At 40.6% G+C, this 24,946-nt stretch overlaps 2 protein-coding genes across 3 annotated transcripts in view; one reads left to right on the top strand and one right to left on the bottom strand.

The window, feature by feature from the left end:
• Positions 1-152: 152 nt before the first annotated feature.
• On the bottom strand, positions 153-17,976 carry golga3 (golgin A3). 2 transcript variants are annotated; one of them, XM_042488346.2, is made up of 24 exons: positions 17,847-17,976; positions 16,302-16,584; positions 14,444-14,728; positions 13,312-13,424; positions 12,169-12,884; positions 11,780-11,888; positions 10,666-10,972; positions 10,309-10,511; positions 10,085-10,222; positions 9,749-9,910; positions 9,288-9,656; positions 8,788-8,865; positions 6,685-6,948; positions 6,400-6,494; positions 5,830-6,046; positions 5,136-5,279; positions 4,756-4,953; positions 4,489-4,605; positions 4,034-4,173; positions 3,759-3,891; positions 3,317-3,439; positions 2,902-3,066; positions 2,203-2,369; positions 153-2,084 (listed from the first exon to the last, which is right to left on the bottom strand). In XM_042488346.2, exons 2-24 carry the CDS (start codon positions 16,453-16,455, stop codon positions 1,892-1,894), a joined length of 4,590 nt encoding a protein of 1,529 aa, XP_042344280.1. In that variant the 5' UTR covers positions 16,456-16,584; positions 17,847-17,976; the 3' UTR covers positions 153-1,891. The 2 variants fall into 2 exon arrangements, with proteins under 2 accessions (XP_042344280.1, XP_042344281.1); XM_042488347.2 differs by having other exon boundaries at positions 14,573-14,728.
• Positions 17,977-20,405: 2,429 nt separating this feature from the next.
• The window catches only part of LOC121944102 (uncharacterized), a 57,679-nt gene continuing 53,138 nt past the window's right edge, over positions 20,406-24,946 (top strand). The window contains exon 1 of the mRNA XM_042487780.2: positions 20,406-20,618. Coding sequence (XP_042343714.1) covers positions 20,538-20,618 — 81 coding nt within the window. The 5' untranslated portion in view covers positions 20,406-20,537. The remainder of the gene's footprint in view (positions 20,619-24,946) is intronic.

Below are 24,946 nucleotides of genomic sequence, written 5' to 3'. Positions count from 1 at the left end.
CTCAGTGCTTAAAAGTTATTTTACACACCCTCCCCTTTTTGCACCATGCTCTCCCCTCTAATAAATAACCAACAGTCCCTTAGAGAAACAGAGCAGAACTTTGGGCATATTTAAAAAGTCTGTGACAAGATACAATGAAGGAGCAGAAACTATTATGACAGATGAATAGTGCAATTTTATGATAAATACAATCACATCTCCCAAAACAAATTTTAAAACAGGAATGAATCATTTCCAATATTTGAAGAAAAAAAAAAAGCAGATACAGTAAGGTTTATGCACTGAGCGCAGGTGTCCTATATGTTATTACATACTACCTAACATGACAGTGAAAGGTAGTTTGGAAGATACAGTCAAAAAGATTTTTTTTAGAACACACTATATCAAGATATTTATTATTTGCCTCAGTAAGCATTCTCCTCAAAATACCAGTATTTATTGTCCCTTTGGAAATTCATAAGCATACAATGGTGTTTTAAAAAAGTTGTTTTAGTGTGGGAATGAGCACCAACAAAGCAGCTGCAGCACATTTGCATGCAGAAAGCTACTGTACCATCCAAAGACCCCTCCACAATGACATTTTAGCGCAGCTGTACCAGAATTACTATCGGCTTTGAGTTATGGTTTGCATTTGATATTTTGTATTTCATCTTTGTTACACTATTTAACAATTATGATGAATTTACAATCATACAAAAAAGGAAACATATTAATATATTAACCTCTGGAAACAATTAACTTATCCCCATAAAACATGAAACAGCCATAAAACAACATTTGATTTGGGGGTAGTATTTTTTTTTGTAAATACAATATGTACCAAATGTAACAGAAAATGAAAACATCTGATTGCACCTGCTGTTAAAAGTAATAACATTTTTGCTTCATCATACAATTTTCTCCCTTTGTCAGTTAAGCTCCGATCCTCTAGTGTGCAATGTCAGTTGATGTGACTCACTTATTTCACAATAAACCACTCTTCAGGAAGAATTTGCACACATATACAATATAACATATTACATCTTGAACCCACCCTCAGCAGAAATATGCTCATTCAAACCCACTTAGTCCTTTACAGCATGTTAAAGATTGCTTAAGGCTTTTTTTTTTTTGCGTATGAATTACTGCAGTCCATGCTAGACAAAACACCTCCGTATAGAACTGAGAAGTATAATGTAAGAACCCAAGGTGATATGGTTACAATAAATGTAAGAAACACTGCATTTTAACAAGAGGCAATACAAAAAACTGACCCACAATTGTGCATGACTTTTGACTTCATGAAACGGAGTGATGCTGTTTTATCAACTGCTTAGAAACTATGTGGAAGTGTAACCGTATCAGTTAAATCATAGATGGGAAACTTTACTCGTTCACACAGGCACAAAGAAATGGAAGAACAGTTCATAGCCAGTCTGGTGACAGAATAATGGGTTGTTTCTGTCACCAAAAACACTTTTGAAATAATGTCAGCCATCAATTAGCAGCATCAAAGCCACTGATTTCATATTATGAGGAGGATGATGCCTAAATACCTTTTAGTGTGGAAAAACTGAGAGAAACTGGCCCGAGACATCAGTTAAACAACTACACCATATTTGTCGAAGGGGGATCCTCTTTGAGAGGCTGTCAGATAAGCTGTAATTCTTTAAATCTAAATAAATAAATGTGACAAAAGCATAACAAAAATATAAACAACTGTCAAATAAAGAGAAAAGAATAAAGCTATGGTATATAAAGTATTACTCTGCGAAAGCACTTATGTGCTGATGGGAGAATGCCAAATGTTGGCAGCAATTGTTAAGAAAAGAGAAAGGGAATAAGGGGCTAAAAAGTGCCTTTGTGGATAAAACTCCACTCTCCCTCGAACGGCCTGAGAAAAGGTCTTCTGTTATGACTGCTGCTGTTCTGCTTCATTATTATTATCCACCACCATGTTGCGGAGTGGCGTTGGTGATTTGGAGATGTTGTTTTCAAGCTCCAGTTCAGCCAGTCCCTCCTCTGTGTTTGTCCATGAGCTCATTGACTCATGCACTGTTACTGTGTGTTCCTCCATCTGCCTTTGGAGGCTGTCCATCTCCTCCCTGAGAAGAAAGAAAAACATTGCATGTATTCTGGCATTTGAATAACTGCTCAGCACAACACAGTAAAAAATGTCACGTTGGTACGATAATGCTGACCAGTTCATTTAGTTTGGCTTACTTGAGCTGCCGTAGACAGTTGTGCAGGTTGTTGAGGGGCTCTTTGTTGACAGAAGTTGAAGGTTTCAGCAATTCATCCAACAAGGAGGCAGGCACTGGGCAGTCTGGAATCTTGACTGGTGTCACTGGGTTGGATGGGTTCCCTTCACTCTTCAGCTCCATGCGCTGCTGCTCAAACAAAGCCATCATTACAGGGACGTATGTAGTCATTTATCTTCAGCAGGCATTAATTATTTAGAATGATACTTACAACACTGGCCTTAAAATCTGTCTAAAGAGAGGGCGGGGGGCTCTGTAAGCATTACTCATAGAAATAATGGTTACACCCCAGCTATTAAAAAACAGCCATTACTCACTGCTGCTTATGTGAAATGCTAAAAACACTGATGTATTTCAGTTATGTTTTTCAAATTTTGTCTGATGGTAGTTAATATTTTTTGTAACTACTGTTTGATATTCAAAGTATCTGAAAGTCTTCATGCCAAGACAACTAAAGAGTCACTTCACACAAGGAGTAGGCCAAGTTTTTAGGCCAATATTGGCTGATTAGATATATTGGCACGAATGATGGCAGATAAGCAAATACTGTTTAAATTAGCACAAGTATTTAGTGGTTTACCCAAAATTTAAAAGGGTGCGGTGGCTGGAAAGCTTGTTAAAAAGCACTAAAAGTTTCTGAGTGAAAAATACTGTGCCTTACCTTCCTTAGACGGCTCTGCTTGAGGTCCTGTTTGAGCTGCTGGTTCTGCAGTAGAACCGTCTTCATGCTGTTCCTCAGCTCACCCACTTTGGCCTGCAGCATGAACTTGTCCTTCCTGGTGTTGTTCAGCTCATCCTGCACAGACTCCAGCTCCACCTTAATGTTCTGAGACAGAGAAGAAGATCTGTTAGTCATAAACTCTTTTAAAGAGGGGAAGGTGTTGGTAAAGACAAATACTACAAATACAGAAAAAACACAGTGTTCCGTTTACAGTAAGTCTCCCTCAGACACCAAATGTTCAATTAGGTAAAAGTAATTCAGCGTATTTGTAAATACAGTAACATTTTTATCCTCTTTAATGTCTAGTTGAGTAGAAAGATGTATGCCCATCTTTAACAATAAACTGAATACTTGCCTGCAGAGCTCTCTGCACGTTGTCCAGCTCCTTGTGCTGGCACTGCTCCATCATCTCCAGCTGCTGCTTCTGAGCCTCGATCTCCCTCTGCCTCTGCTCCACCTCCCACTTCAGGTCTTCAACCTGAGTGAGTCAATGTTAGATATCAGTGTAACTGATAATAACAGTCTAATAACAAGTGAAGGCTCAAACCAAGGCTAAAACCTATATGAGAACTGAAACCTTCAAACTCTTCATGAAAACTCAGGACACTGATTTAAAAGCACATGGTCAAAAATTGTTATAATCAATTCAAATGATTCTAATATTAATGTTATGAAAATCAATATTATCAAATAAGCTGCTTGTGTCAATCATGTCAGAGGAAGAAGACCATGGATTCACTTTGTCAATGTCATCGTCAGCTAAATGTTTCCGCCTAAGCCTCACTCAGATTCCTTACCTCTTGGTTGGTGAGGGGCTGCTTGGCCAGTTCCTCATCCAGCTGTTTCTGGAGGATCTGGAGCTGTGAATGGGCCTCAGCCAGCTCCTCTTGGAACATGGAAACCTCCTGAGCATGCTGCTCATCCTGAGCCCTGCAGATTATGACATATATAATGACAAATAAGTGAAAAAGATACACAATTGCTACAGATTATGCAACACAATATTTGATTTTTAAAAAAAAAGTAATATGCCAAAAATCACTTTTTTCTTTAATGAGGCAAATGCACGTACTGAAGTTTGCGGGACTCGTTTTGCAGAGCTTTGACCAGGTCCTCTTTGGCCTGCAGGTCCTTCTTGATCTCCGACAGCTCCAGCATGGCTGCCCTGTAGTGCCGTCTATTGTGTGCTGCTTCAGCCTTTGCTGCTGCCACCTAAAGGACACATCACATCAGTACAACAACCCAAGAGAGACAAATGCTCCACATCAAAGACTGGAGAGCAAAAGACAAAAGCTACAGCACTTACTACATGTACATGCAACAACTCAGCTCTCTTACTTTTATGTTTCTTAGAGGCTTTGCATGGTACCTCGTGCCAAGCAAATAATCTCAAAGTAAACATTCAAATATATTCTAATTGCAGACTCTGGAATCATTTGAAAGGTAATATGAAAATGATGAGCAGTGAGTATTTACACTTAAGAAGCAGAACATACTGCATCCTGATGTACAGCTTGAAGCTCCTACCTGTTCTTTCAGGTCTTTGACTTTGGCTTTTTCTTTTTCCAAGGCAAGCTGTAGAGTTTGAACCACCTGCTTCATTTGCTGGTCCTCCTCCTCTTTACGCTTCAGAACAGCTTGAACCTGTAAAAAACGATGAATGGAAACAAAAGTGGTCTGTTTAAAAATGTATAATGTGCAAATTTATTAACCATAGTATTCTATTGTGGCACACCAATAAAACAACACATTACAACACAGGGATTAATCAAAATATATCAACTCATTTTTCACCTGTAAGTTGAGCTGTACCAGATCCGCCTCTCTCTTAGCTAAGGCAGACTCCAAAATGTTGGAATGCTCCCGCAGTGTATTGTGGGACTGTGCCAGTCCAGCCAGTTTCCCTTTTTCATGTTCCAGCTCGAGTGCTAGCTTCTTGTTGGCATCTTCTAACTTTCGAATTCGCTTCTTGAAGCATCGTGACTCTTGTAGCTGTGGAATCATTTCATGTCGTTGATATTAAAAAAACACAAGTGATTACAGAAATGCAAACATAATGCTCACACAGGGTTGTGATCGGCATCATACAATAATTCCTTTGAGACATAATAAGCAGTTCTGTTTAAAAACCTGAACATATGACCACAAAATGACACAAAACAATCATTATTCACCTCATCCTCGAGCTCCAGGACCTTCTCCTGGTACTCCTCCAGCTCCGTGGAGGTGAGGGTGATCACCTCCTGCAGCTCCTTCTCTAGCATAGTCTTGCTGTTTGTGACAGCCTGCAGCTCAGCCTGCAGAGCCTTAATCTTCTCCTGGATGACAAATAAAACCACAGTGTATTTTAATACATATAAGTTCATCAACAGGTGCTTTTATCCAGGATTATATTCACACTGAAATGACAAAAATATCTCTAAGATCGAGAGGACAAGGGTAGTCTGAAAACTATCTTATTCATATTTTTTCATATCTGTGTTCTGTTACTTAAGACAAAAGCTATAAAAATGAGTGTTTTTTAAATTATAATATAATTCCTCATTCAGTATGAGTATTACAAACATGATGTATTATATTTTTCAGCATAAATATTGAGTGGAAAGACAAACATTTCTTGATTTTATCCAGTGAAAAATGGCTTCATCAACATCATATTCAGGCCCCTTTATGTTTCTAAAGTGAGTAGAAAAAGAGTTACACAGATACTGCACCCTATTTTCAACTAAGAACTCTAAACGGATGAGAGAACACACTAGAAGAATGTTTTTCCTTATTTTAATTGTCTGAAACTCTACATCAAAGTATATGTCCTGGCTGTGAATCTTTTTTATGTAACTGTAAAGGTCCGGCAGGTTTGTATTGTACCTGTAAGACCTGGCTGTCTCCCCCATCTGACACCTGGGCCTTGAGTTTGACCAGCTCTGCCTCGGCCGTCTCCTTGTCAGCCAGAGCCTCCTGGAGCCTCCTGCTCAGGATGCCCACAGCGTTCTCGTAGGCCTTGTGTTTGGCCTTCATCTCCTTCTGAGCACTGGTCAGATCTGTCCCCAGTCGCTTCATGCGCACCTTCTGCTCTGAGATGGCCCTATTAGACACAGATAAGAAAGTAAAAATGTCCACAGGGGAAATCAGGTCGCTCTGACAGCAGATTATATATACATATAAACACATCATGTGGATATGCAGATTGTACATCTTTAAAATCACACACCATTTACAGATACAGATCACAAACAAATGGATCACAGTAACGTGGATGGATTTTTCAAACCACATGTACTGACTCAGATGTCTATGTGGAGAACAGGAATTGTATAAGCGATGCCCTTTATTTATATTTATAAATAGCACTTGATAACAGAGATATGCACCGTGGTCCAAGTCATTACTGTGGGAGTCATTCAAGCTCTCCAAATCTCTATGCAGCACATGACTCACTTTTTGGCTTCACCCTCCATTTGCTCCACCTGTTTCCTCAAGCCTTCGTTCTCTTCGGTCACTGCTGCGAGCTGGCTCTGATCGAACTGTAAAGACTGAAGTGGGAGAAAAACACAACGCTTCACATTAAGGATTCACACTTCAAGTGCTGACAACAACCTGTTTATTTACAACAGCTTATGCCACATCCAGCACATCGACATATACTTCACTTTTACTGTTTAAGTGCTTAGTGAAGTAAATTTTATAAGAAATATTGAACAAATGATATTTTTTTATAATAACCTGGATCTGTGTTTCTAGCTGATCCCTTTCTTTCTGAATGGTTTGCAGATGGGCCTCCATGTTGTTCATCTGCTCCTGGACCCTCACCACCTCCTTCTGCAGCCGCGCCTGCTCCAGCTCTGCCTTCTGCTTCTCCCCCTGAACGCCCAACACCTCCTGCTTCAGGTCCTTCACCTCCGCCAACAGACGCTTTTTGGTGGACTTGAGCTCACTGATCAACTGGTCTTTGGAGGTAGCGTCCCGGCGGTAGGCTTCCACCATCACCTGGAAAGACAATAAACGTAAGTCTATTTGATGAAGTGAACGTTCTCTCCCTTTGTTATGACTGGGAGAGCAGGCAAGATACTTTTCACATCATACTGTAGATGCCGTGCAGGAGAGAAGGCTGCAACAGTATTTAAATCCCACACTACATCATCTCTGGGCTTGAGAGAGAGAAATGTCACATCAGTGTTTCCAATGGTAACGTTCAGATGTGGCAGGCCGCTACAGCAAAATCTTTGCCACCATCCCAAAAGTAAATAAATACAAGGACGTATGTAAAGTGAACCTGATGCACATTCGACCTGTCTATTGGGGCTATGACTCAGCTGTCACTCTGACTGAACAATGTTAGAAGAGAAACCAGTCTACAGTTCATACAATTCAGAGAACTGTTGAGTAACTCTGGCCTTCATGATCAAGGACAGTTTTTTATCACGTCCTCTGTCCATACCCACACGCTCTCTCTCTCTCTCTGGTGCACAAGCATGCGCTCTCTCTCTCGCTCTCACCTTGAGGTGGCGTATTTAAACATTATTAAATTTTAAAAAAGGCTCCAAACCTACAGTGTTAAGAGCAAGCTCTGGTTGCCAGATCTATTTTTCACTCAAGAGTAACAACCAATGAAAAAAACAAATCCCATATGCTATTTGTATAAGTATCACCGCACAGTGGCTGTAATGGTAGTTACTTTATGTAACCTACAGCTGACTTGATTGAATGTTTTCCAGGGGTTAGGTTTCAATATAGGAGTCTGTCTTTGTTAAGTGGGACATTTGAAAAACCTCCTCTCAAACACTTCAATGTGCTGCAATGGAGTCTGCAGGTAAGGAATCTAATCATTAACTTTATATACAAATATAAAAACAAAGCAAATGTATAATAATTGTGTACTACACATATACATTTGAGGCAGCAGGATATTTTATAAAATAGTACACAAAACCACCAAAGGAAAGCTGTGATGCATATTTCAAGTAAGCTTTCTAGGATATTTAAAGAGTTTTAACTATTTTTATTTCGGTACAGCTGTACAAATGTGCTATGTGCAGCTGTATTATGTAGAAACAGAAAAAATAAATAAAAAAGAAAAGAAGAAAGGAGTAGACTTGTCAATGCGTAAAAGAAAAGAGGGAAGTTTGATACACATTTACAACCACAGTAGCTGCCAGTCGACACACCAGCACAAATTGAGTAGACTGCATTTTCTCACTGTTTAACAGCCAAAAATGGACAAAGCATCTAAACACCTCATCTAACTTCCTGTATACCCTCAACAAGTAGTTTACCAGTAATGCTACACTACCTCACCCACCACTGAGTTCTTATCCATGTAGTTTCTTCAGAAGAAATGAAGAGACACATTAGTTGATAATGCAGCCAGATTTTCCTTCTGCTGCTTTTTGTGGATTGCTGAAAGAAGACAAATACATTTTGATGGGCCGATGTAAATGTTAATGCAAGAGTCTGAGAGGTCTACAATAACTCAAGCCTTGAAAGAAATCCAATACAATGCACATTTCTGTCATAATGTCAACAGACTCCACCCTCTTTATGACAGCCTGTCGATGTTAAATGAGCAGCATCCACCACTGCACAATCCACTGAGGCGTGTCAACCAGCTCTCTTTAGAGATGACAGCCATCTGCTTCTACAATACATCTTCCCACAACAGTGACAGTGACAGCATCAGCATCAGCCTTTGCCAGCTGGGAGATTTTGTAGATAATAAAATAATAAATGTACATCAAGTCTACACAGTCTGCACTGACTTTTACTAACTTTACCCGGCAACACAGGGCTGTAGATGATGTCATGTACAGAGCGAGGGAGTTGTCTTACCTTTTGTTGTTGGAACTGCTCCTTCAGTTTCTGAGCTTGTTTCTTCAGGGAACTATTTTCTTGTTGAAGAGTTTCAATCTGTAACAAAGGCCCTTTATTATTCACTACATTGTGATGGATCCGTAACCTCAAAAAAAAAAAGGATTTCAAATAGCTAAGTGAATTATGTTTAAATTCTGGAATTCCACTGCTTAAGCTGAATAGAAAATGCATACCTTCATCAAAAGAGTGAAAAAACAGGGATTATGAGAAATGCCATGTCTAACCAAGTCACTTGAAACTCAGCGCTTTATGCCAAAAGAAGTGCTGCTCATCATGGCTGATAAAGTATTTGACTATAACATTTGTAACTTTAATGATGTCCAAACACATCAGGGAATGGTAATATTTGTTGTAAATTCAGTGGCAATGTTTTAATTACACCTGTGGTTATTTTTTCCATGCCATGACCTCCAGTTCCATAGGTGTTGTATTTTTTTCACCTCCCTCCTGTAGCATACCTGACTGGCTTTGACCTGGACTTCCTGTCTGAGCTGGTCCAAGACATCTGAAGCCACCAGAACATCCTCTCCGAGCCGTTCAGCGCCCTCGTCAAGTTGGCTCTTGTCAGCCCGGGCTGCCTGCAGCGCTACCTCCAGGACAATCTTCTCATTCTGCAGGTACTGGATGTTGTCATCCTTGGCGCTGCTCTCTGTCTGCAGCTCGGCCAGTTGCGCCTCCAGCTCCAGGTAGCGAGCTTCTAGCTGGTTGATGGACTGCTCTTTGGTGTGCAGGTTCTCCTGAGTGGTTGTCAGCTGGCGCATCAACTCCAGATGCTCTTTCTGGAGTGACTGCAGCTGCACGTCCTTCTGGGAAAGGGTTAAGTTCGCCTAAGAGGGATGGAGCGTAAAAGGCAGGTTAGAGCAGAATACAAAACACATTGTACTGCCCACACAAAGTGGAAAACAAATGACTTAACTACCTGCTCTAGTTCCCTTTCCAGGGTGCTGGCTGTGTTGGCCAGTTTAATCAAGCGTTCTCGCTCGTCCTCAAACTCCTCCAGTTTGTGCTGCAGATCATCTTCCACCATGCTCTTTGCATCCTGGATCTGCTTATAAGCAGCTTCCTGGGTCAGCATGTCGGCCTAAGTCAGAGAGAGTAAAAGGTTTTTCTCAAAAAATACAAAACTTTAGTCCTGGTAATTTATCAAAGGTCCTTGAGTGAATATTGACCTTCAGGTATTAGTTGTTTCCTGAGTGGAAAATAAACCCTCAAACCTGATAGCAGCATATTCAGAAAGACATGTTTAAAGGTATACCTCAATGCTCTGCAGCTGAACAGCAATACGCTCTTTGTCTTTAATGGAGCGGTGCTGGGTCTCAGTAAGTTGGTGGGACAGAGTCACATTCTCCAGCTTCAGATGTTCCAGAACACCAATCTGAGTCATCTGTCCAGCCTGCGAGATTTAAAGTTCCACGTCAACTCATGTCTGACAAATGTCAAGCCTTCATGAAATACCAATCACATTAGGACCAACCTTACCTGCATGTTGGCCATTTCACTTTGCAGTCGTACTCTTGCCTCCTGGGCCAGAGCTAGCTGCTGCTGGTACCACTGTCGGAGCTGCTGGAGTGAGTCAATTTCAGCCTGGGAAGTCTTCATGCGGCTCTGCAGGGTGCTGCGCTCCAGCTGGACCTGTTGTAGCTGGCTCTGAAGGCTCCCCATCTGCTGACGCAACTCCTGGACTGCAAAAGTGTAAGACCAAAACATCATTTAATCACGAGTATGGATATGCACACCAGTAGTCAAAATATTCGCATTCCACATTGGGTAGTTCATTAACTCAAAGCACAAGCAGAGATATTGACTGTTTATTGTTACACTCTCTCCGTCACTCACCTGTGTTGTCTCTCAAGGTTACAGTGTTCTGCATCTCTTCGACTTTCCCCATCAGCCTGTTGTATTGGTCCTCAGCCACCTTCAGGTCATTGCTCAGAGAAGCCAGACTGGCATTCTTGTTCTCCAGACTGCCCTGGAGCTCGACCATGGCCTTCTCTAGCTGACTGCAGTTTTGTCGCAGCGTGCCGACCTCTGTAGTGAGGGCGCTCTGCTTCTCCTGGCTAACCTGAGCCTCCTCCTTCTTAGCCTGCAGCTGAGCGTTTACTGTAGCAAGCTGTGCCTGAAGCTCTGTCTTCTCTTTGAGAGCCTGGAGGACAGAGTCATTTGGTCAGCACTTGTTCCCAAATAGTACAACTTATGTCCAATCCTGGTTTTTAATATAGTGTTGTCTGGGCAGTCTGCCCAGGTAAATTAACAGCAAATAAGCTAAACTGAATATGTTTGGGTGCCATGATATATGACCTGGAATTTGTAAGCATTATCATTACTGACACTTAAAGGTGAAGTTGAAAATGATACAAATCACACTGCGGTGTTAACTGATTTGTAATTAGCAGTATTAATGCATACACGGCTAGCAATGGTAGCATACTAACATAAGACTTAAGTTAATGAGAAACCAGATACTGGATACAAATGATACACTGCTCCTAATACAGTAAACCTTCACATGTCCAATTGGCAAATATAAGCACAATATAGCAAATATATAACAATATTTAATCTATAGATTATGGAAATATAACAAATTTTCAAGTAGGCCCATACAATCATATACAGCAGCTGAAATAAGTCATACCACTAAATACGTGAGTCAGAAGGTCTTATGTAGAACATAACATGAACATAATAACAGAAACATCTTGAATTTAATACAATCAAATGGTAAAAGGGAAGCGTTTACTTTATTATTATATGAAGGGGAGAAAGAAATGTTGATTACGCCCTAGGCTAACTTTCGAGTGTGCAGTCTGTCATATTTCTGTATTGGATGGTTTTAATGGTTACTATTGCATTTTGTCCACTCATTTAAAGAATATGCATGAATGGGTGATTCATGATTTGTGATGACAGAACAGAAACTATGATTACAGAAATCAACGTGTTACATCACCTGATTGGCCTCAGATGACAAAGATTCCAGCTGACCCTCCAGTCTCATTTTCTCTTTCAACACCTGCAGCATTTCATCATGGCCCATCACTGAACTCTCCAAAGAAACACTGGAACAAAGGTAAGCAACATTAGTGCTCAAATGATTAGTCAGTTAGTGGAATGACAGAAATTTCAAACAGTTTACATGATTGATATTTTTGAGTAATCCACAGTTACAAAAAAAAGCCAAATATCTTCAATTTCCAGCTCCTTCAATATGAGGAACTGCAGCTCACACCAAGCACTATCTCAAAGAACCACTGGCTTGAAATTAGCTGTAAACACAATGTTAATGCCTTTACTTGTAGTCACTGTTTCACTCCTTCCCTATCTGATGTTGACAAATACCTGCTTGAGAAACTGTCCCTTCGGCTGCGAGGCTCCGCTGTCCCTTCTCTCTCCTGCTCCATCTCCAGCAGGTGTTGCTCCTCACTGGCCGCCTGCAGCACCTCCTGCAGGGAGGGGAACTGACCCATGGCCTCAGGGGCAATCTCCCTCCCCTCCACTGTGTAGGGCCCCCGCTGCCTTTCCACAGCTGCAGAGAGCATCCCGTATGTCCCCCTGGTGGACACGCTGCTGTAAGACGAGCTGTCACTGTCGTTGCCATCGTTCCCAGGCCTTGTTCCCGATTCACTGCCGTCAATTTCTGAGACACTGTCCCCAAGATGGAGCGAGGCACCAGTCTGTCCCTCTGTCTCACAGACGCTGCCCTCTGACATCACACTGACCTCAGACAAAGTGGACACTGAGCTAATGGTGGAGCTAATGGTGTTATCTGCTGTCCTTACGCCTCCTCCCCCTCCTCCATTCGCACCATCACTCTCAGGAGACTTGTAGTCAGCCAACGAGTGGATCTTGCTCGGGCGGGGTGATCTGGACTTTCTCTCCTTGGAAGGAGGAATCCCCAAGCTACCCAGTTTGGGACCACGGGGGACGCTGGTCCTCAGGAAGGAATACTCCTTGGTCATGGCAACAGTGTTAGCCCTTGGCAGGGCCTCAGGATGCAGCATGAGCTCTGGATCGAGTGTACTGAATGGCCTGATCTTCGGGGTGGAACGGTGAGACTAGAAACAAAAAGAAACAAGCTATGGTATTGCCATTCTTATCATATCTAACGCAAGGTTGCTCAGCTTGAAACATGAAATTAGGAATAGCAGTGATAGAAACTATAAAGAAATACACACATATAGGGTACTCTGATGCCAAATTTGCACTAATGCTGAACCTTTCTCAAAAGTGAAAAGCTGTGGCCTCTATAGCTCTTAAACTGTTTATTTTCTGGGCTATATTTTTCAAGGAAATAGCATGAATAAGTCCACGAGCACGTAGCAGAAGTCGAGCACTGCATAAACAGCATCAAAAATATTTGAAATTTCACGTTAAGATAATGCAGAAGTTGCTAAAACTGGTTTTGGAAACACGAGGACCACAAGGGCAAACAGAGGAAGAGTTGGTGCTGTCCATAACCTGACAGCTACTCCAGTCACTCACCCTCTCCTTATGTCTCTGCACTCTATACTGTTTAAGTTGCTCCTCCAGGCGCCGGCGAGCCTCCAAGCGAATCTTCTCTTCATTCTCCATCTCCAATGATGGCTTCTTGTTGGCTAAAGGGAAAGTATGTTAGGCCAAAATGAGGAATGTTACCCATCATCACATACTGCACTTACACTACAGCTCTTTATGTACACATGAATCAAGTTTTGTAGGACAGTAAAACTTGAATCTTATCAATGATCTGTACCTTGCATCATTGATTAAATGGAAAATGAATGTATAGTATTGTTTGTTTATGGTCAAGAGTGCCTTGAATCCTGTCCTCAACCAGCAAAAGTAAAGAAATTATTCAAACTTCCTCATGTTAGTCACTGGGCAGGAAACGTGCTTTGGTACAAGCTACACTGATTACAGAGTCAAAACTGCACTGCAATATTCTCTTTTTTTGCTGACAGCCACTGCAGATTTTTAGCGTAGGTGACAGTATGGGTGTTACAGTTCACATCACACAAGGGTGACAGTCTCCATTTGGTTGGTGTACACGCATATGAAAAACCCGAACATGCTATTTAGCTTGTATTGCCAATATCACAATGATTTGAATGAAGATTTCAGTAAATGCATTCAAGAGATGTACACTGGATCAGTCATGTTCATGTGCCAACAAAAGAGATGTTAGAGAATTATGCTTGTGCTGCTGCATATACGCCATGTGGGAGTTATAATGTGAAGCCAAACAAAATCACCGCAGTTAGCACCAAGCCTAAAATGATCACATTTCATGAATGTGAACAGGGCAACTGTGCCCAACTTTAAAATATCACCAAAAAATTAACACAAGAGAGGGATTAGTTCAAAAACGCAGCCATTAGTCCAAACACTGCTCCAAAAGAAGCACCCACACCAAATTCTAGTCAAGCAATCAAATGCCTATGCCAGTTACAGAAAGGGGGTAGACTCAAACAACTAAAAGGAAGACTCACTGAATCCTTCTGTTTAGATGATACACATACAAGGGAGTTAAGACGGATGTGTACATGAGCCAAAAAAGCAAAACATCCCACAGAAAATGAGGTTAAAATACAGGGGGTATAGAGGGGGCATTCACTCCACATAAATTTATGCTTACACAATTCAGTCTCCTGCATAGGCATACTGAGTCTGAGCGACTGCAATGAATCACCCTTGTGAACCGTGAGCTCAGCACTAGTAGCCCCCTCAGACTTCTCTAGCATCATGGTTGGAAAAGCAGCCAAACCTGGAGAGGGCTCTTGGCTCTGGGAGTTGACAGGGGAGCTGGTGCTCTGGGGAGGGGCTGTCGGCGGCAGGGGCCCATTTATATGGGTGTTCCCTGCAGCACCAAAGTCCTCTGCCAGTCCGTTTCCATTTGGCATCGCATCTGAACTGACAGGACCTGAAAGAGAGGGGGAAGAGAAGCCCTGAGGAACGTGACAATTAGTCATGATAACTTCTTGTGAACTAGACTGCGAAGTGAATGTTATTCTACTTGGCAAGCTTGCTGGGCGACTCTGTCAAGCTACAAAAGCTTTTAGTGAAAAAAAAGTGGCTGGAAACATTCATGCAGCACGTGGCTACTGATGCATCCCCTTGAGCTGCACCTACTCTTGTGTCAAGGAGCACAATAAGGGCTCATCTTGCAAGGCATACACATTTAAAGGCCCTGAAAACCTATATCTCTACCAGCTTCAAAATATGGGCGATTAGGTCAAACAAGAGCACATCATTTTCTACCAGATTTGGAACAGTTTTGGTTATTTTATTGGAGATTTTTTTTCTCTGTGCTGTTTTGCCTGTGCTTTTCTCACTGGTTCGAAATGGGAAAGGGTTAGCTGGAAAAAAGTGGTGCCTCGTAAGGCTGTGCACAAACCACAATTCAGTGACAGATTTATCAAAACCTGATGACAGCTGTGGGATTGTTGGTGTATGTTACCAGAACAAAGACAAACAAATCTGATCAAACCACGCCCACAGAGTCCTAGTGCAGCAGGTAAGTTGAACCCTTTAATGTTTTAAAATCCTTACAAAATAATACCAGTTTTTCCCAAACTTACTAAGACTATTGCAGTCTTTTTATACTGACCTATTTTTTTCTTTTCCTAAACCTTGACCACTGTTGACTATGAGCATAGTAGCCTCATGAAGATGACTAATTAGAATTCAGTTCAGCTATTTAACACATCAGTCCAAAGAGCCGTGTAACATGGAGCAGTGGAAGGCCTCGGGCTTTGTAGGAGCCACCAAAACAGGTCATGCATGGTAGGATACAAGTGTTACCAGTAATATGCCTAAAGGGGAAAGAACTTTGCAGATCAGGGAACAAAGTTGGAAATGAGCTAATCGCAGGGCAGTCATTCCAGTAGGAATATATTACATGTGAGCCCAGTATAAAAATGACTTCTAGGCTATGCAAGCAAGGTCACTTCCCCTGAATGGCTAACACACAACAGTCAGCATCTGCATCATAATGCATATCAAAACGCTGCTTGAGTGCCAAACTAACAGTGAAACTTTCAAAAGGGATGTCACATTACTGACCCAAACGCTGTATGCTATTAATGAAACATGCAATAATATGTAAATATTTCTTACAAAACTGTCCACAGACAACAACAATGCCTTGAAGTCCTGTTGATTTGACTGACAAATGCTGCTTTCTAAAAAAGACTGCCCTCAACAGACTTTTTGTACTGTGACATTACTTCCCTGATGCTGGGCTACGTGTACATAAGCGATTCAGAAAACTCTATTTTAACGCAGGAATTGTTGCATATTTAGACAGACTTTACTTATTAAAGACATTCACTAGTTAAGTTAGTCCTTTCTCCAAGTAGAACAGCTCTGCAAAACCATAGCTGCCACCTTTTGGTTGCCACTCAATGGTTGTGAGAGTGGTAATGTCAATTTCAGTGCATACAAATAAACAATGAAACCTTATCATATCATATCAAGACAGCATCAGTACTTACCATTACAAATGTCCCCTTTTGTGTTTTGTGCGTCCTCCAGCCCTTGTTGTTTCAATTGTGTTTCACCTTCCACTTTGGATTTTATAACATGGTCTTCTTGATTCGCATTCGCCTCCATTTGAGCTGCCTCTGTTTGGTTAGTATCCATTTCCATGAAGAAACTGATCAGTCACAATGCTGCTGGTGATCCTTTGGAAAGAACTTCTCACAAAACCATCTTCCTGGGAGGCAGGTCAGCTGTAAGCATGTCACTGTCCAGGAACACTTCTGCACACCGACAGCACTACAGAGAGAAAACATTAAGTTTAACATCTATTTTATAATTTCTCAGCACTTGTTTGGGGAGTATGACACATACAAAGGTCAATGTACATTACAGAAGAAGCTGTAGCTCATCAGAAGTGATCTGTTGTGGACAGTAATGATGTTATGTAACCGCACAGCCTGCTTTAATTTACAGATAAGCTAGAGTCAAGTGCTAACAAACTGGATTGGTAGTTAAGTAGATTGTGTTGCGTTAAATATAGATTAACTAGTGACTAACATTGAATTCCTATACATTGACACAGAGAAATAGATAAGATAAACCCCGTTCACGAATATGACAGCCCAAAACTGACAGTATCCCGTTTCATTTTTAATTGGCTATGGCGCGGTTAGAGTAAATCCAGTTAATTAAATCTATGTAGAAATCTGTGCAAGCTGCTGATGAGCTAGACATGCGCCTTATCAATGAGCAGACATGCACTGAGATCCACGCCTTTCAGCTGTCATACTTCAGCTTAGTTAAGATTGTGGGGAATGTCCGTTTAATAGAGAGAGCAGCAACTGCAACATGATTGCTCAATTTGCACAAACAATACAGAGAATAATAAGCAATGCTTTCAACTATACTGTTATCATTTATCGACAGGCGTGGCCCGGTTTGCATGTATGCATTTTAACTAAGACTTTGGCAAAAGGTTCAGTCTTTATTTATAGCATCTGTCGGTTTTAAATTCGGTGACAGCGTTATTATCCAAGACTCTAGCATGTTTAATGCTATATACCCATCGTATGCTTCAGTTATTTATGATAACCACTGACTCAGAGACTGTGTTGCTAAGTTGGCTATCTGGCAGGAGCTGAGTTATTTAACTTAGCTAACGTTAGCCTCTGTCAGCACGGTGTCACACTGTCTTGCTAAAGTCACCGATTCAGAAGTCGTAAGAACAAGATAATCATCGATAAACGTACATGTAACGATCGTTTTATTGGCCTCGTGTGTTGAGTGGGATTAGTAAAACTCTACCGGCTAATGACAAGGAGAACAGACAGGCGAGACAGCTAGCTAGCGAGCTATATGTGTTTACGACGGAACCTGTCAAGCTAATTTTGCTAACTCGCTAGCTAGAAGCGCCAGCGCCAGTGCAGAGGAGTGATTTCACCACAATTTTAAATAGATCAACGAACTACCTTCTGTCGCATGAGTACTTTACGAAAGCCCATATGTAAATTGCAAAATGACATTTTTGGAAGATGTAACAAAAGACAATAAATGCTCACCTTTTCGCGAGCTTCGCCTTTTGCTTTTACTACGTGGCTGTTTGGTTTCCGTCCCTCAACTGTCCGACGGGAAACAGAACAGAGGGCGCAAACACATCTGGAAGAACAAATAAGGCTTGACAGACAACGGCGGGTCTGCACACGACGTTTGGATTTTAATTACCCCCCAAAAATATAAATGCAATAATTATGTTGCAAATACATGTGACAAAGCTACATTTATTACACGCACTATGATATATAATATAATATATATACTGCTGGTAGATCTGTTGGATATGGTACAGTGCTTCACTCTTGTGGTCAAAGAGCAAAGAGCTGCACCCTTTCTGCAAATTCAGCAGTGGCAGCCAGACTGCAGAAACCTACAGTTGTGGATGCCACCATATAAAGTCAGTAAGCTGCCAATGCCACTTTTTGAGCCTGCTGCCATATGTTGCACAGAATGCACGATTATATAATACCGCCGCTCAATGTAATGGGATTATACTAGATTTCACAGAGAGGATTTGAGTTAAGATGATATATTGGCCTTTTATTTAAAATATTTACACATTCAGTCATCTGTAGGCTTTTCCCAATAACATCATGTACCTATACTGGACTAGACTATAATCAGTGAAACACTGAGGCTGTTAACTGTTGGATATTCACAGACAATTTAACCTCAATATTCATCTGTGTAAGAAGGAAAGCAAATACTCTGAACTGAACTCAAAAATCATGTGCAGGGGCATAGGTGTAGATTTGGGGGGAGACGCAGGGGAAACGTCCCCCTCAATAAAACATGAAAGTAACAGAGGACCTTTATTTTTGACTCTTTTACAGACATATACACCAAAAAATGATGCAGAATAGGCACAAATTGGTGCATAAAAATTCAACATAATGTCTGAAATGTTCTGAACCATGGACAACACCCAATGCAGGGTCCCCCTGAAAAGCACCAACTACAAGATACCTCTGAAGGTATTATTAGTGCAAAACAACTGAAGATCAATGGAAAGCTGTAGAAAATAGTTACATATGTGTATCAGTAGGCTACATTTGAAGTCACAAAGAAAAAAAAGCTTCAGGAGTTGTACACATTTAAAAAAAATTCTTCAACAATCACAACACAACAGTTACACCTTCTCAAAACCTTTACTGCAGTTGCACAATTCTACAAATCACAAATTATGAAATTTACACATTTACCTTTTGCCACTGTTGTACAAGACACAATAATCCATGTACAATGAATTAAGTGTTAGGCATATGTAAACAAAGTCCAATACCATGATCATTCTAGTAATATCCACTTTGTACTGTTGAATGCAAATCAAAGTAGGCTACAAGGCGCAAGGTAAAAAAAGAACATTTATTTTAAAAGACAAATTTCAAGTCAGTGTTGGATTTCAAATGATCTTACTTTGGTGCCATCTAGTGGTTATCTTAAGAATGGCATTGTCTTACCACTGCTGTCTCACACATGGGACAAACCCTAACCCTGGTCTGAGGACAACATATAGATCTAACAGGTTCTTTGCAGTTTTATTTTTTTAAAATTACTTTTTCTGCAACCCAAATATAGGCCATCGTAATGATATGAAAAATGCAAAATGCTTCCCTAAATCAAAACTCCCCAGTCTGTGTTGCCAATAGCCTTCCTTCTTGGGAAATTGTTTGTTTAGATATATTCCCCAACATTATTCTGCAGACATCAAATTAAGCATTTCACATTCTACTGGTTTGCCCACATAGGCTTGTCAAAAGGTCAAATCACATTGGATTGGTGCATGAGATAATAGCTATGATGCCTGTCTGAGATCCTGAGTGTGGGTGGTTGAAGGAGTGGCACTTTGGATTAAAATCAAACTGTGTGCATCCACCACACATAGATACCCTTTGTAATGTCACTGACAAATGTATTTAGGTATGGGCAAATCAGAACTAGCAAGTGAGTCTCTTAGAGGTGGTGCTCTCTTAAATACATAGAATGCAGGATAGATTTGGAGACTTTTGTAACAGCAGATCAGAGGAAACATACCTGTGTTTTTCTTAGATTATATAATACACTAAAGTAATATACATTTTGGATTCAACCACAAACAAAGCATACTTTTTTGGATTATAATTTTAAAAAATCATCAATAAATGAGGAATGTTTCAAAATTAAAGTAGGCCTACAAGGACACAAAAAGCATAGATTTAACCTTGACCTCACCTTGACACAAGCTGTTATCTATGATATGATGCTCCAAAATAATATGGAAATAGATTCAAATTCATAGCTGTGTCATAGTAAGTGTTTTTCACTTATTGTGCAGCATTTATGCAACTTATCTGTATCTGCTACATTAGGAGAAGGAATTGATATTTGGCAACAGAAATATAAAAGCTAAACCTAAATGATATAACCTATGTTTATAAAAATCATTAACAGCACAGGCTAGAGCTACAGCCATACAATCCACAACGATGTTGTTGTTATTTTGAATTAGATTTTTAAAATGGATTTAACATAAATAACGCTGAAGTTACTATTAAGACCTGAACAGGAGAGTTTTCAGTCAGGGGTCTGACCCTGTGCTCTGCTTCGCCCATGAACGATGGAAGCGCGCTCCCGACACTTCAGGTGAATGAGAGGGAAGCAGAGGAGCGGGATACGGTTCACTGTGCGTCGCATTAAAAAGGAACAATTAGAGGAAAATGAGTTGTGCTACGTCGCTTGGGGCCCATGTTTTTATGACAGCATATCTACTCTTCGTGATGGGATGCGTTGCACAGAAGGTAAGTTGACATTTGTTGACAATAAGCTGACAATAATTAACAAGCTTTACCTCCAGCCCTGTGGAGTGCTGTGCTCACATGTATGGAGAGAACCAAGCCACGAACTCCCTTCGGAAATGTTACTATTTAACTATTGTTTCTTCTCGGAAAACACTCTGACCCCTAGGGACTTAAAGCAAGTTATTTTAAGAAAAGTTAGGTGCCACCATGCATTTCGGCATACATTTGATAGACAAAGGATCTCTTATGTCATCTACATCTTAAATGTAGCTCGTCTGCTCTGTCAACAAGTTTGTACTACCAAACTGCAGTGCACGGCTCTAGGCAATAGTACGTAATGAGTCGAATTTAAAGTTGACATTTTAACACTGTAAATGCTTTTTGTTCGATAACATTTATGCCGACAATATCAGTAAACAACTCTGCTTCGAAAAACGTCCAAGTCTGTTTATTAAATGATGGGGAAGTGTAGCAGATATCGATGGACTTTTAAATATACCAACTTTGCAATTGAGTTTTGCGCACTTTCTGTTTGACAACAGCATGTAACATTACTCCCTGAAAGCACAGCCTTACGCTGCCTCTGAAGTTTCGAAAGTTGTTTAGGAAACGAAATACATCGCATAAACAGGTTATCAAAAATGGTCTTGTAGTCAACTTGTTTATGAAACAGCTCTGTCCATAACATTTAGCCAACACATCCGCCTCATGTCGCCTTTACACAACTGTAAATAAACGTCTTTTTTTCTTTTTAAAGTGGGGTTTGCTTTTCAAAGGTTAAGTTTCATGAGTGTTTTTATTTATTTATTTATTTTACAAAAATTGGCTACCACATGAACTATTTTAGTGACATATTGGAAAAAGCTGCTGTACCACTGTATTATTAGCCACAGCCAGAGTTGTTGTTTTCTTTCATTTCTTTTTTTTTTTTAAATTCACCTTACATCATGCTGCCTTAGGTACCCACCTTTGCCATTCACTGTAAAGATATGCAAGTTTTGGACTATATTTACAAATTTCCAAACCTCCTGGGACATTATATTCTCTCGGGCTTTCAAAGGGATGTTTTGATGGCACAGGCATGTTTTGATGTTACTGCACTTCACCGAGTTAGAGAATGGCATGCAGAGTCCAAACTGTTGAAATGAGAACCACATTGAGAGGATGTAACCCTTGTGTTGTAGCACTTTTCATACCCATGTAGGTGAACTCCCAAGCTTTACCTCTGATGTGCAAGGAGTTCATGATCAAAAGTTTGTCTACCACCAAAAGTTTGTCTCCAATAAATCAGGAATCCAAACAGTCAGGGGTTGCTTCTCGGGCATGTTTTCCCATTCAATCAGTCTGTGATTCATGTTGGACATGTTTTAGCTTCTCCTGTGGTAGAGTCAAAGCTCCTGCCAGGTAAATGAGGCTTAGCTTTGAATAGGTGCTTCAGAGCTCATTGGTTGGGGTATAAAAGTTATTTTGATGCCCTAACCTGAAGTGTCACTTTGTACTTTGGTCTATATGGATACCTGCACCGTAGGAATAGCTACACATGTGACAAAGGATGGCAGGACTTGTTGACAGACATTGTCAGCCGCCTGGAACATTCATGTTTACATAGACAGCGGCAGTGGTGGGCCTCGGTACTTGCTCGTAAAGAAAGGGAAAGTGATGCCTCATTGCTTATGACAAAAAAACTGTATGTGATAGCTAGAGCATGTATTTATTAATTTGTTATTTGATCACCACCATTTCATGTCCATTCCTAGTAGTCTGAGCTGTCGGGGAATTGGGAAGCCTGAATGAATGCTATATGTTTTTCCTGTGGTCTTGGAAGTGGAAATAAGCAGTGACATTCTTAAAATGACAGGGATATAAATCATATTTTATGTACTTTCTTGCCAAACTCTGTAGTAAAGTCTTTAAGTGAAGCGTCCCAACTGTAAACCGCATCACCCAGTCATTCTTTCAGTCCCATAGTCTTCTATTTTTGATTTATGTGATGCACTAAAATATCCCCATTTAGGACAGCGGCTGGTGTTGAAGTGCAGAAGGAGTTACCCTTGACACAGATCTCCTCTAGGACATCAGGACCACATTTCCAGTTAGAAGCTTCCACCTGTCAAGAGTCATCCGCTTCCGCTGATGGACAATGGCGGCCCAGCAGTAAAATTCTTAGAACTAGACAACAAAAGCCCTTAGTATATTGAATTGTCAGCGTCTCCAGCTTTAGTTCCTGTGTGCATAGGGTGTTCACTATCTTTGCAATTATCTGCCTGAGGGGACATGGTAAATGATGTCTTTGTCCTCCACTCCCCTTTTGTATTAAGTTGATTTTTGGAACAGCATAAACAAGCTTGGAATTTATTCTATCCCCTTTTAGAAAGAAAAAAAAAAGGGGAGGCATCCGAGCCTGTGAGTCCACAATTCAGCGCTGTGGATGAGGGAGAGTGATTTGTTTTGTTGCTCCGCTCTGTGTCTCGGAAGGTTTTACTTGCCATAGAAAGAGGGTACATTAATCTCTAATTAAATTGAGTTGTAGGACCCCGGTGAACTGTGAATCTGCTTACTCTTCCCATGAATTATCTGACAACAGATACACATAGTCTGCCAACAGATAAACATGTCCCTGTGTGTTAGTGAAGTGCAGAGGGACTTTAGAGGAGATGGGATGAATGAGTCAGGGCCAGAGACGGAGTGATAAACAGAGAGCTAGAGAGTGAGCTAGTGAAAGCTGTCCTGTGTGTGCTGCAGAGGCAGTAGGTTGTTCAATAGAAAACAAACGTCATTTTAATACTGTCTATGGTAGCATTAAAACTCAAAGATGCTGATGTTGCTGATGAGGTTTTCAGGTGGCCACCTAACACTAAAATACCCCCCTTCACTGTCTGTTAATTACAGATTTTTATCTGTCCAAATAAAAGCTCTTGTAGCTGCATTTTGTATAAACAGCATTTGTTTTACTCTTCTCTTTAGGAGGTGTGAGGATACCACAGTAGGGCTGTCCTGACTAAGTTTTTTTGGCTCAGATCCCCATCAGACTCCTTTGAAATACGGTATCAGCAGAGTCTGATGGGATACTAAGATTTACTGGCGATTGAATATCTATCTGACACACCAAAATAACAGCTATAGCCTTCTAAATTTGGCACGTTATGTACATGAGCTTCTCAACCCAAAGACTCAAAGTCCTGATTCAAAACTATAAAGCTTAAATTGATAAAACATAAAAGTATATACTAGGAGAACTCCTGAAATTGAGTTGAAGCTATCAGATAGTGATTTGGACAAAATCGCTCAGTCCATTCGCGGTTTTACATCTGTGCAATGGAGTGATGTTTCTTTTACTGTACCCTAACTGGTCTTTTGCAGAGTGCAGATAGCGTCAGGCAGAGGGCCTACAAACCAGAAACAATCATGTTCAATTTTGTTCTATGTGCAATAGATTAGTTAGTTGTGGACATAAAATCACAATTTGTCAGGAAGGATCTAAACTACAGCAGAGATGGATCATTTTTCTTGTCAAAGTCGTAGTCAGTACTCGCTCCAGATCTCTCATATAGTGTATTCATTAAAAACTCTTCTATCTGGATTATCTTAGGAACTTAGGAAAGGTGACTCTGTTTTCTAACTCAAACAAAGATGGCAGCCGAAATGGATCTATCGCTAAGCCCCACCCTCGACCGCCACGAGCCAAACACATTTCGTGTAGCTACACAATGCAATCGGACATCATGCTCGTAGACCTCCGTAGAAAAGCATCAGGAATTTTGATTTTCCTGCAGTTTTATTAAATGTATGCAGTTATAACTTTTTTTAAAAAATAGTCGAACAATGTGCATGGCATAAATGCAACACATACGAGGTATCCAGAGAGGCTAGAGAATGGAATTTATTTTATCACGTTCCCTAAACCTCATGTAAACAGAGAAAAGTGTCTCCTTTGGATTAAGCTGTTTGGCACACCACACAGTCAGCTCAGCGTACTTGTTTCTCTTTGTTTTTGGTGCAAAGGGCAAAAAAACACAAGGTAGTGACAAGGTGGAAGATGGAAACGGAAATCTAGACAAAACAAGACAGTCCAAAACAAACAAAACATAAGCAGGTAGAACAGTACTGCTGTTATAGATATGGAAACTGGTACTTTTGCTTGTCTATACTGATAGCACTTTCCATTACTTTCCATTATCCAACAAAGCGACACAGTCCTATTTTTCTTTTCTTGTAAAAAGGGCAAGGGAACATGTAATTTCCGGCTTCCTTTATTGGAAATTGAGTTGCAACTTGAGAAACAGGTTAAAAATCGTTCTAGTGGTGCCGCAGAGGGGATATTTTTTCAT

Source organism: Plectropomus leopardus, chromosome 4 (genome assembly GCF_026936395.1).
Source record: "Plectropomus leopardus strain MGB_pleo_1.0 chromosome 4, ASM2693639v1, whole genome shotgun sequence".
Lineage (NCBI taxonomy): Eukaryota > Metazoa > Chordata > Actinopteri > Perciformes > Serranidae > Plectropomus > Plectropomus leopardus.
Note: the sequence above shows the minus strand (reverse complement) of the source record. Positions and strands in the feature narration are given on the sequence as shown.

Coding starts and splice junctions, on each gene's coding strand:
- golga3 (XM_042488346.2), bottom strand. CDS start 16,455: ATGGAAATGGATACTAACCAAACAGAGGCAGCTCAAATGGAGGCGAAT. Junction 11,889..12,168: donor AGGGACAGTTTCTCAAGCAG/GTATTTGTCAAC, acceptor CCTTTGTTCCAG/TGTTTCTTTGGAGAGTTCAG. Junction 9,657..9,748: donor TGGAAAGGGAACTAGAGCAG/GTAGTTAAGTCA, acceptor CATCCCTCTTAG/GCGAACTTAACCCTTTCCCA.